This window comes from Molossus molossus, unplaced genomic scaffold (assembly GCF_014108415.1).
Source record: "Molossus molossus isolate mMolMol1 unplaced genomic scaffold, mMolMol1.p scaffold_m16_p_1, whole genome shotgun sequence".
Taxonomy (NCBI): domain Eukaryota; kingdom Metazoa; phylum Chordata; class Mammalia; order Chiroptera; family Molossidae; genus Molossus; species Molossus molossus.
Genome location: NW_023425344.1, coordinates 250,159,177 through 250,171,598, shown reverse-complemented (window position 1 = coordinate 250,171,598; position 12,422 = coordinate 250,159,177). Strand labels below are relative to the sequence as shown.

Sequence of the window (12,422 nt, the reverse complement as noted above, 5' to 3'; positions counted from 1 at the left end):
AGCGGTTGGAGCGTCGGTCTGCGGTACAGAGAGACCCGGGTTCGGTTCCCTCTAAGGGCACGTACCTTGATTGCAGTTTGTCCCCGGCCCTGGTTGGTCGTGCAGGTGGCAGCCACTCGATGTGTCCCTTTCACGTCGATGTTTCTCTCTCTCTCTCCTCCCGCTCTATCTGAACAAAAAATGGAAAAATGTCCTCGGGTGAGGATAAAAAATAAAATAAAATAAAATAAAATAAAAAACTCAAAAAAAAGCAATGAAGGTTTCAATTCATCAGAACAGTGCTATCTAATAGAACTTTCTGAGTCAATGGAAATGTTCTATTCTGTGCTCTCCAGTACAGTAGCCAGTAGCTACATAGGGCTACTGGGCATTTGAAATGTGGCTGGTATGACAGAATTATTATTATTACTTTATTATTATTTTTTTTAATCCTCACCTGAGGACATTTTTCCATTTTTTGTTCAGATAGAGTGGAGGAGAGAGAGAGAGAAACATCGACGTGAAAGGGACACATCGAGTGGCTGCACGACCAACCAGGGCCGGGGACAAACTGCAACCGAGGTACGTGCCCTTAGCGGGAACCGAACCCGGGTCTCTCTGGACCGCAGATCGACACTCTAACCGCTGAGCCAAACCGGCCAGGGCTATTATTATTTTTTTAATCCTCACCTGAGGATGCCCTGGCCGGTTTGGCTCAGTGGTAGAGCATCGGCCAGCAGACCAATGAATCACAGGTTCGATTCCGGTCAAGGGCACGTACCTCAGTTGCAATTCGTCCCTGGCTCTGGACAAAGTGGTAAGGGAGGCAACCACTCGATGTGTCCCTCTCACATCGATGTTTCTTTCTGTGTCCCTTTCTCTCCCTCTCTCCCCCTCCCACTCTATCTGAAGATAAAAAAAATTTCCTCCAGTGAAGATTAAAAATAATAATAATAAAATAAATCCTCAATGGAGGATATTTTTCCATTTATCTTCAGATAGAGTGAGAGGGAGGGAGGGCAGGAAAGAGAGAAAAAAAATCAATGTGAGAGACACACATTGACAGGCTGCCTCCTGCACGACCCTGACCAGGGCCAGGGACCTAACAGCAACTGAGATACATACACTTGACCAGAATCAAACCCATGACTCTCTGGTCCTTGGGCTGATGCTCTAACCACTGAGCCAAACCAACCAGGGCCAGAATTAAATTTTTAATTTTATTTAACTTTTTTGTTGATTGTGTGTGTGTGTGTGTGTGTGTGTGTATGAGTGTGTGAGAGAGAGTGTGTGTGTGTGCGCGCGCATGCACGTGCGTGTGCGGGTTTTGCTTAATCCTCACCCAAGGATATTTTTCCATTGCTTTTTAGATGGGGGTGGGGGAGGTGGGGGATATCAATGTGAGAGAGAGGAATTTTAAAAATTCCTAATTTTTAAAACTTCAATGAAAGGACCACTTTATCTAAAACGTCTTCCTGGTTTCTTCAATACCCCTACACCACAGGCAGGATTGAGGTGGCTCCACTAGCCCATGCCTCATAGTGCCCTCTGTGCATTGTCCACAGCAATGTATGAGAGACTGGCAGAATGGGAAACGGGTAGTGACTAAATGGTTATGAGATTTTCTTATGGGGTGATAAAAAAACACATTTTGGAACTTGACAGGTGGTGTCTGCACAACACTGTAAATATCCTAAATACCACTGAACTGTTCACTTTATTTTTTTGAGTTTCTTTTTTTGTTTGTTTTTTAATCCTCATCCAAGGATATTTTTACATTTATCTTCCAACAGAGTGGGAGGGGGAGAGAGAAAGAAACATCGATGTGAGAGAGATACATCAATTGGTTGCCATCCACATGACCCCAACAGGAAAAGGGACTAACCAAAAGCGAGGTACATGCCCTTGGCCAGAATCAAACCCAGGACTCTTTGGTCTGCAGGCTGATGCTCTAACTGCTGAGCCAAACCGGCCAGGGTTGAATTGTTCATTTTAAAATGATTAATTTTGTTATATAAATTTCATCTTGATTAAAAAAATTTTTAAGAATGTACCTAAGCACATGGCTCAGTGAATTAAGCATCAGCCCAGGAACCACAAGGTCACCAGTTTGATTCCCAGTCACATGCCCAGGTTGCAGGCTTGATCCCCAGCAGGGGGGCGTGCAGGAGGCAGCTGATCAATATTTCTCTCTCTCTCTCCCCCTCTACCTTTCTCTCTCTCTCAAAGAGCAATAAAAACATATGCATAAATAAATAAACTTTTAAAAAGGCACAGAAAACAAGAAAAAATCAGCTTTTAACTGCAAGTTAAAAGCTCATTTTTCCTTGGGTTTCCATATCTTAAATAACTGAACTTGGTGCTTAATTATTAAATGCCCTATACAAAATGTCTATGTCTATTCAAGGAAAGTCAGTCAAACCAAGCATATGTTCTTTTTTTTTTTTTTAATCCTCACCTGAGGATACTTCTCTATTTATCATCAGATAGAGTGGAAGGGAGGGAGGGAGAGACACACATCAACTGGTTGCCTCCCACACAACCCAACGAGGGCTGGGGACAAACAGCAACCAAGGTACGTGCCCTTGACCGGAATCGAACCCGAGATTCATTGGTCGGCAGGCCGACACTCTAACCGCTGCGCCAAATCGGCCAGGGCCAAGCATATGTTCTTATTAAACTCAGAACCTTGTTCAGCTATGACAAGTTAACAGAAGATAAACCTAAACTGGCAGCTCAAAGAACTATGGACCGTCGTCTAGGCAAGTGGAAGTACATGACAGCACTACCTCCCATAAAACTTTACAGTACTGAGTAGTGGGAATGTACTTGTTCAGAAAGCATCAAAGCATAAAAAATAGCTTGTTCAAATTACCTATATGTACAAATAATTCTATTTAGAAAAAGGACTGACAAACACAATATATGTTATTTACCATACATAAGTATGTACTAAAGTACAATAACATGCCTGGGGATTCCAATGGCCTCGAGAGTATGCCACTCAGATATCCCTTCAGAGAGCAAGTGCTGACAGGCCAGCAGCCAGCGGGCTGGCACCTTTGGGATCCACTGCAGCATGCATACAAAGGCCAGGCCAGCAACTGAACACTGCAGGGCCATTCCTGCCCAATGGACTCCTCCAAGAAACAATCTCTGCTCTGGCAGAGATTTTCTCCAATTGCACTGCAGCCTTGGGCTCCCAGATCCGTCATTTATCTTTCTTCTCTGTCTTCCTTTATAGGTATCACACCTACAACCATTCTGAAGGCTTTAGCCACCTTACCTTCTTCCTCTCCTCTTTATCCTCCACAGGCATTTACACCTATGACTCTTTTGCCTATGAATTCTGTCTTGGCATCTGCTTCTCAGAGGATGCAAAGGAACTATCACAGGAATAACATAAATCATTTTCAAAGTAGCCAAGGAGAGAGTGGAGAAATTAGCCTCAGCTGCACTTGAAGCAAATATAGCTGAACATTAAGCGTTTAAATCACAGTGGTGAGTACATAACTGTATGTGTTATTTCCTGTTCTATTTGAACTTTTTTTTCTTTATCGATTTTTAGACAGTAAGGGGGAAGGAGAGAGAGACAGAAACATCGATGAGAGAGAACACTGACTGGCCACCTCCAGCATGCTTCCCACTGAGGATCCAGCCCACAACCTGGGCCCTGACCAGGACCTCCTGGTACATGGGTCGACGCTGAATCACTGAGCCACACCAGCCGGGCTGAACATTTTTATAAAATAAATCTATCTTTACAACTCTATTCTACTTTATGGTAATATGCAAAGACATTCAAATATGTACAATAACTACCTAAGTCACTTCAATTTTTGAAGTTTAACTCTTATCTTGTTCTAAAATTATGAATATATATTCCTGTTCACAATTACTGGACCCAGTAAGTAACAAGGCTCTGAAACATCTAAAACCATGAAAGTTTGAAATTTGCCCTCATATGGCCTCAAGTTTGCCTTGAAATATTTTTAATACTTAGGTACTGAAACACAGACATACAAGTCACTTTCTCTCTCTAGAACACAGGAAGATGGATAATATGGACATTATCATTTTCTCTATCATTATTATGAGGGAAGAAAAGTCCAGAAATTTCAAAGAATTGGATCTAGTGTGCAATTTTTACTAAGATCCACACCTTTAAAGAATTTGACTAGTTTGAAAAAGTAGGAGTTTTAGGGCTTACTATTAGTATTTCCTTTAAAAAACACTAGCCGCCCACCCATTGTGACTTAGTGGATTTCCAGCTGGATCCCCAGTAGGGGGCATGCAGGAGGTGGCCCACTGATGTTTCTCTCTCATTGATGTTTCTATCTCCCTCTCCTTTCCTCTCTAAAATTCAGTAAAAACATATTTTTAAAAGTAAAAAATAAAAATAACTAAAAAACACTTCAATATTATTTTTAAATATTTCTCTCATTTTAGCAAAACACTTTTGCCACCCTACACCAACTTTAAAATACTGCATTTAGCCCTGGTCGGTTTGGCTCGGCGGTTAGAGCATCGGCCCGCGGTCCAGAGAGACCAGGTTCGGTTCCCGCTAAGGGCACCTACCTCGGTTGCAGTTTGTCCCCCGCCCTGGGCAGCCACTCGATGTGTCCCTTTCACGTCGATGTTTCTCTCTCTCTCTTCCTCTTTCTTTTTTTTATCCTCACCCGAGGACATTTTTCCATCTTTTGTTCAGGTACAGTGGGAGGGAGAGAGAGGAACAGAGAGAGAGAGAGAGAGAAACATCGATGTGAAAGGAACACATCGAGTGGCTGCCACCCGCACAACCGACCAGGGCCGGGGACAAACTGCAACCGAGGTATGCGCCCTTAGCGGGAACCGAACCCGGGTCTCTCAGGACCACAGGCCGACGCTCCAACCGCTGAGCCAAACCGGCCAGGGCTCTCTCTTCCTCTTTCTTCCTCCCATTCTATCTTAACAGAAAAGTGGAAAAATGTCTTCGGGTGAGGATAAAAAATACTGCATTAAAAAAAAAAATCAACATTTATATGCATTTATAAAAATGCATTTAGAAAACTCAACCAGAGATTGAATATATATATTAATAAAACTTCCAGAACACAAAACAAAAAATATTGTCATATTGCAATTATACCCCTTCCTATCATTTCTAGGATCACAATATTTTCCACAATTGCTATTTAATGCTGTAAGAATTATTAACCCTGTCCAAATCATGAAATCATCATTCAATACCCAATACCTACCTTTTTCAGACTTTCACTGTGCTACTACAAAGTCACTGTAACCAGAAAGTGATTTCAAGTTCTCTGTTTCTGCCCTGGCCGGTTTGGCTCAGCAGTTAGAACGTCAGCCCATGGACCAGAGAGTCCTGGGTTTGGTTCCCACTAAGGGCACATACCTCAGTTGCAGTTTGTCCCTGGCCCCAGTTGGGGTTGTGTGGGTGGCAGCCACTCGATGTGTCTCTTTCACATCGATGTTTCTCTCTTTCTTCCTCCCACTCTATCTGAAGGTAATGCAAAAATGTTCTCTGGTGAGGATAAAAAAAAAAGTTCTGTTTCTTAGTTTGTTTTTTTTAATTGATTTGAGAGAGCGAGAGAGACGGACAGACAGACATTGATTTCTCTGTTTTTAATATAAGCACTAACTTATTACATACTCCTTAGCAAAGATCACTGCTTTCCATTAGAACAAAACAGAAGCTTTATTTCTTACTTTAAATTATGCATGGAACCTGTGAGAAAGGCTCAGAAGACAGTGAAGGCTAAACTTCTAAGACAATTACAACAATCTCTGTAGCAGAGAGAAAAATATAAAGTTTGATAAACCGGAGAAGAATATAGTAATTTGGACAGAACTTTGATGTTTCATCTCCAAAGACTTTTTTAAATTAAATTGCCCCACAGTACTTTATAATGCCAAGGAAAATAAGTAAGAATAAGTCTAAATTTCTTCAGTACAAATGACCTTTAACTCTGCTTTTAAACAACTCTGCTCTGGTCAGCCTCAACCAGCTAAACTTCTAATCACGGTCATCACCCTCAGAAGGAAAGGCTGTCATAGAATCTGCCTCCAAAACATTAACTCTCAAAGACAAGTTTAAAGCAAAAGAATTCCCTAGCTCAGAACCTACCTAATGTGTACGTCCCAGGGATGGATTCAAGGTTTATTTTATACATCCAGAAACTTGATTTGAAATTAAATTAAATTATGAAGGAAAAAGGCCCTGGCTGGGTATCTCAGTTGGTTAGAGCGGCATACCAATACCCCAAGGCTGCAGTTCAATCCTGTCAGGGCACATACAAGAATCAGCCAATAAATGCATAATTAAGTGAACAACAAATCTACGTTTCTCTTTCTCTCTCCCTCTCTCTACACCACCCCCACTCTTCCTGCCTTTCTCTACACCTCCCCCTCCCTCCCTCTCTCCCCCTTATTCCCTCTCTCTTTCTCTTTCAAATCAATAAACAAAAAATTTTAAAAAAAGAAACCTGATCTGAACAGGTTTACCTATTCTCTCTGGACTTCACTGTTCTTTTCTACTACATAAATGTTTTTGTACTTCTCTCTCTTTTAGGAAAACAGTATTTACCAAAATTGCAGCAAGTACTTGCAACTTAAAAGCAATCATCTTCGCCCAGATTGAGCGTCATCCGATGCACAGAAGAGGCTGCTGGTTCGATTCCTGGTCAGAGCACATGCTGGGGTTATGGGCTTGATCCCCAGTGGGGGGCATAAGGAGGCAGCTGATGGATGTTTCTCTCTCACTTCGATGTTTCTATCTCTCTCCCTCTTCCTCTCTCTAAAAAAATCAATAAAAACATATTTTATAAAGCAATCATCTTCATTCTTTCCAGCTGGCACCAAGCCATGGACATCTCTTGGGACAACTGGCACAAGCATCGTAAGACTGGGGGCAAGAGGAAGCCCTACCACAAGAAGTGAAAATATGAGCTGGGACACCCTGCTGCCAACACTAAGATTGGACCCCATCGCATATACACGGTCTGAGTGCGGGGAGGCAACAAGAAGTACAGAGCCTTGAGGCTGGATGTGGGCAACTTCTCCTGGGGCTCAGAGTGTTGTACGCACAAAATGAGGATTATTGATGTTGTCTACAATGCATCCAACAACGAACTGTTCCACACCAAAACCCTAGGCAAGAACTGCATCGTGCTTGTTGACAGCACACTGCACCGACAGTGGTACGAGTCCCTCTATGCACTGCCCCTGGGCCGCAAGAAGGGAGCTAGGCTGACTCCTGAGGAGGAAGAGATTTTAAACAAAAAACAATCAAAGAAAATTCAGAAGAAATATGATGAGAGGAAAAAGAATGCCAAGATTAGCAGTCTTCTCAAGGAGCAGTTCCAGCAGGGCAAACTTCTTGCATGCATCGCTTCCAGACCAGGCCAGTGTGGCCGGGCAGATGGCTATGTGCTGGAGGGCAAGGAGCTGGAATTCTATCTGAGGAAAGTCAAGGCTCGGAAAGGCAAATAAGTTCTCTTCCCTCCTGTCTTAGATCATGTAATAAAGGTGTTTATCCCGCCCCAAAAAAAGCAATCATCTTCAAATATATCAATGTATGATTTAACAGCTTCATTATAATCCAATCTTACCAATGCAATAATGCAGGGACCACTCCTCAGCAACTTAAGTTACACGAATGATAAGAGCAGAAAATGTTTACTTAATACTCACTATGTGCCAGGCACTGTACTAGGCATTTTATATTCATTATTCAGTTAATTCCTTCTTTTGAAGAAGTTCCATTATCTCTTTTACAGATGAAGGCAAAGATGAAGTAACTTGCCCAGGGTCAACACACAGGTGGCCAGAGGAACTACCAGGACCTGAACCCAGGTTTCACAATTCTCACAGCCTACTCTATATTGCTTGTGAAATAAACATGAAATGTAAAGGGTGATTGTAACTGACATAACCATAGACTGTTAGTGATGAAAAATCTAATTCATAACTGAGGAAACTGAGGCTCCTGGAGATAAAATGACCAACTCTACCTTCTATCACCTTCTTAATCACAGAGGCAGGGCATTCAATCTCCTGATAACCAGCTCTAGGTGTTCTCCCTACCACACTACTTAATGAAGTTGATCACTTACAAGATTTATCATTACCCTGACCTCTCATTTGGGTGAACAATGCCTCAAAGTATGTTTTAATCACGAACTATTCACCATAACTTAAGAATTTTAGAATATCTGTAAAACTGATTTTTACAATGAAACTAAAGCATAGAAAATAACGTGTTCAAAGAGGTACAGAGAATCACCAGTAAAAAGAAATGAAAAGCAGGTGAAGATGCTCCATTCAGTAAGATGCTCTGTTCAGTAAAATTTTTCCACTTTAAAGTGTAAAACATTTTTTAACGCCAGTCAACTCTGAAGTGATATTTGAGCCAATGACAACCACAATTTTCAAATCTCATTAAATCTATTGGATTCAATGTTCCAAATATGGGTTGTATGTTTCAAGTACCGTTACCACAAAAATATTCACCATTAACATTTCCTCTTCTATAAGAATCTTAATTTTACTATTAGTGATACTGAAAACCAACTCAGGTTAAAAGTTGACAACAACACATGCTTCAGAAAACAAAGAACTTGAGTCAACCTTAAAATCCTGTCCCTGTGCTCCTCTAGCTAGAAGATAACAGAACAAGCACCAAACAAATGATCAAAGAAACATACAGGCTATATAGCTTCTTCCTTTGCATGCTTATTGGGAACATTCACATTTTTGTACAGAAAACAGTACTCATTTCAAAACAAATCATGCTTTGCAAGTGTATAAAATAACTAACCACAGGTAGGATAGAATAAGCACTCCTCGGTTACTCAATTCTATGATTACTAAGTTCTAACAGAAACCAATGACAACTCGGCACACGCTACGGCACTGAGAATGGAAAGATAGCTGGGGTAGCACAGGAGAACAAAGATGAAGTTAAAGGTATAGAACTGCATTCTGGTCTTCATTTTTAAATCTAATTGATAAAACTTTTTCTATCGTTGTAAACATAGATGGTATTTTAATTACCAAGTTATGCCATATTCCACTGATTTAATCTAGGTCTTATTTAGATCAGAAGAGCTGAATCAGCATGTCAGGACAACAGTGCTCTATCCACTTCATCCATTACTTTAAAGGACAACAGAAATGAATTTTCCTTTACGATTAGGGATTATCTGATGGTCCTAGTTTCAACCATTTGCTTTTAAAGGTAAATAGGGTCAAGTTGGAATACCATGAATACATAAAACCAATCCACACTATACCTAACGTATACTTGAGGAAAGAATCTGTCTTACATCTAAAGACAAAAAACACTTTTTTTCCATGAAACAAACATGGTGACCATTTCTATTCCAAAATGGAAGTCGTCTCTTCCCTCAGACTTTAAGTTATATGAGAATACACATTAAAAAAAAAAATCACTAGGATGCAGTAAAGTCCCACAATTTTCAGCAATACCTAGGATTGTGTCCCAATGCTCAGACTGGCAAAACAGGACTTAATATTATTTCATAACAGTTAGATGCCTTTCTAGGTTAAAACAAACAAAATAGGAAAATTGGAAATGTTAATACCAAGACCCAATCAACTGGCAGTAAGACTATACAGAACAATGTTTTGTTTTTTGAATGGCAAGTGTCTAGCAAATTTATGTTTGTACCTATCCCATCAAAAAGGCAAGCACAGCTCAAATACGATCCGATTACATTTGCTGTTTCAGAGAACAACTCTAAAGTTAGGCTCCTTACCAACAATGCAGAGATCGCCATCAATACCTACAAGAATGTCAGAAATCTATTCCTGTGGATGCCATCAAATATGCCCTTTTCCTTAGCCACATCCAACATTTTTAAGAAAAGATTTTAAAGCTAATATAACCCAAATGTACCCAAACTGTCCAACTTACTAAAAGATTTGTGCAAGTTGATTTTTTAAAATATGGGGGGATAACTTGGTGACAAGCTTTGCTTTATATCCTGTGTGTTAAAACAAAGATGGACTTGACCTACAAAATGAAGATAGGGTCAACTGTAACCAAAAAAACAGTATGCTTCCCCTGGTGGCCAAGCAAGGAACGGAGAAGGCGTGCACGGGAGAGAAAGCCGGTCTCCCAGTTCCATCCCGTCCCTCTGTAAATGAGAAGTGACTACCAAAAAAGGAAGGTGTGGGGGAAGGGGAAACTATCAAAAAGACTAACACGAGTTTGAAAAGAATACAAACCTGGGTGTTAGACTACATACATTTAAGAGATTTAAATCCACGGACCAAAATTTAGAAGGCACATAGGAGAAAGGTCGTTTATTTCCAGGGCATCCAAGAGCCCCCTCAGGGATCCCTGTGTGTTTTCACTTCAAAAAACACCCAGAGTTTTGCACCTTAATAACAGCTTAAGAGCAATCGCCTCTTTCAGGGACTAGATCCGTGCAATTTTCTGCAGCCTTGTTTCCAAGGAAAAGCATGTAAGCACTTCTTTTCTCAAAGAAACTAGCGGGGTCACCTACATAGAGAACCCCCAGCTGGAAAGCCCTCCAACCTTGAGGGCTGCTAACTCCAGGTCCACAAGATCCTCTTTTGAATTGTATGTCTGAAAAATAACTAACACCAGGTCCTCTGAAACATGTTCTATGCCAACAATCTTTAAAGACAACCTCACGCGGAGACGGGCTAGAATCTCATGCATTAAAATCTGACGAATTCCTTTGTCTGATTGGATTTTTTCTGGTACCACTTTAAATTTGCTTCCACACCAAACAGCAGCGAGGGAAGTACATGCTCCGGTCTAGGATGTAGGGGCTGCTTAGGGGTGGCAATCGCTGGTTGGGCTATAGCTTCGGCAGGTCCTATTCTTCCATAACCCCTTCCATCAAAAATGGGGGGGGGGGGGGCACACGCATTTACAGACAGGTCTTAGGACTGCGGCGGGGGCCTCTGGGGGAGGAGGGGGTGCGATCCGAGCCCGGGGGCCGCAGGAGAAGAGGCCCGGGGGCAGCACTCGCTAGGAGAGCGCCGGGTCCGAGGCCGCCCCGGGTCCGGGCTCGCGGGATGCTAACTCTCCGGCGCGGCCACCCTCCCCCCGGCCGAGGCGCAGCTCGTCCGGACCCGGCACCGCCGGGGCTCCCAGGCCAGGGGTGGCAGCCCGACCCGCGCGGTGGGCAGAGGCACCGGCACCCCACGCCGGGTGTGCTCCTTCCCTCCGCGTCGCGCCTGCTGTTCTCCCCACGGACGGCAGGGCGAACACACAAAAAGAAAGTTGTCCAAGGGCTCTCCGCCCCCCTCGGGCTCGCGGCCGGCCGGCCCGGGGCGCTACTCACCGGGGTCGAAGTCGGGCACCGCCGCCTGGTACTGGGGTCCCACCCGCATGCCGCCGCCACCTGCGGGGAAGCAGAGCAGGGCGGTCAGCGGGCGCGGGCGCGGGGCGGGCGGCGCGGGGCGGCTGCCACCTACCGTGCTCCTCGTCGCTGGACGAGCCCGAGCTGCCTTCCTCCCAGGAGTTGCTGCTGCTGTTGCCATTGGGCGCCGCCGCGGCCAAACTTTTATTCTGCCCATTATTGGGGGCGGCGGCGGCCGAGGCGGCTGAGGAGGAGGCGGAGGCAGCAGCGGCGACGGCGGCGGCGGACGAGGCGGCCGAGGCGGAGGCGGCCGAGGCGGCGGCGGTCGAGGCGGCGGCGGCGGCCGAGGCGGCCGCACTGGCCGCGTTGTTCCTCCCTCTCCGCTTCCCTGACACCTCGGGGCCCTTCTCCACCATGGTCGGCATCGGAGGGGGCCGGAGCCGGGCGAAAGTGACGGGCACCCCGGCTCCTGAGGAGGGGGCGCCGGGATGGGGCGGGGGGTGCGGGCGGGCGCGGGGCCGGACAGGCGCGGCGGGCGCGAGCTGGGGCTGGGGCGGCCCTGGCGGGCGGAGCGCGGGGCCGCTTCAAGCCCCCAGCGCCGAGCCGAGAGCAACTTTCGCTCTCATCGCCGCCCGCACTTCACTGGCACTAACTACTCGGGGAGCAGCGGGCGGGAGGGGGGGCGGGGCCAGGGCCCGCAGGGGGAAGCCGCGCGCAGCCCAACCCGATGCGGAGCGGCCCCGCCCCCGCGCGCTCCCATTGGCCCTTGTGGGATTTGGACGGCGAGCGGCAGCCCGGTTGGCTCGGTGCACCCGTCTATCCAAGGGACGGGGCGGGAGAGAGGAGAGGGGGGCTCGGGCTTCCGTTGGTCAGGTTCGGTTGACGCGTATCTCCCGCTGTACGTGGTTTGAGGTTTGCAATCTCTCTACGCCCCATGATCCATCTCTCTAGGCAATAGCGAGGAGTTAGCTGCCCTCCCCGCCCCCTCCTCTGCCGCGGCTCCCAGCCCCTCACCGCCGCGCACCCCCGGCGGCCTCGACCCCCACAGCCCCCGAAGGGCTCCACTGAGGGTCCCATCGGCTT

General features: G+C 45.3%; 1 protein-coding gene and 1 pseudogene across 2 annotated transcripts in view; one reads left to right on the top strand and one right to left on the bottom strand.

Annotated features, from left to right (window-relative positions):
• The window catches only part of RCOR1 (REST corepressor 1), a 110,208-nt gene extending 98,231 nt beyond the window's left edge, over positions 1–11,977 (bottom strand). For both annotated transcript variants that reach the window (XR_004959053.1, XM_036257588.1), the window contains exons 1-2: positions 11,455–11,977; positions 11,322–11,381 (exon numbers count right to left, since the gene is read on the bottom strand). Coding sequence is in view for 1 of the 2 variants with exons in the window: in XM_036257588.1 (XP_036113481.1) it covers positions 11,322–11,381; positions 11,455–11,764 (370 nt within the window). In the remaining variant the exon portion in view is untranslated. The remainder of the gene's footprint in view (positions 1–11,321; positions 11,382–11,454) is intronic.
• On the top strand, positions 6,844–7,470 carry LOC118627294 (annotated as a pseudogene).
• Positions 11,978–12,422: the final 445 nt, after the last annotated feature.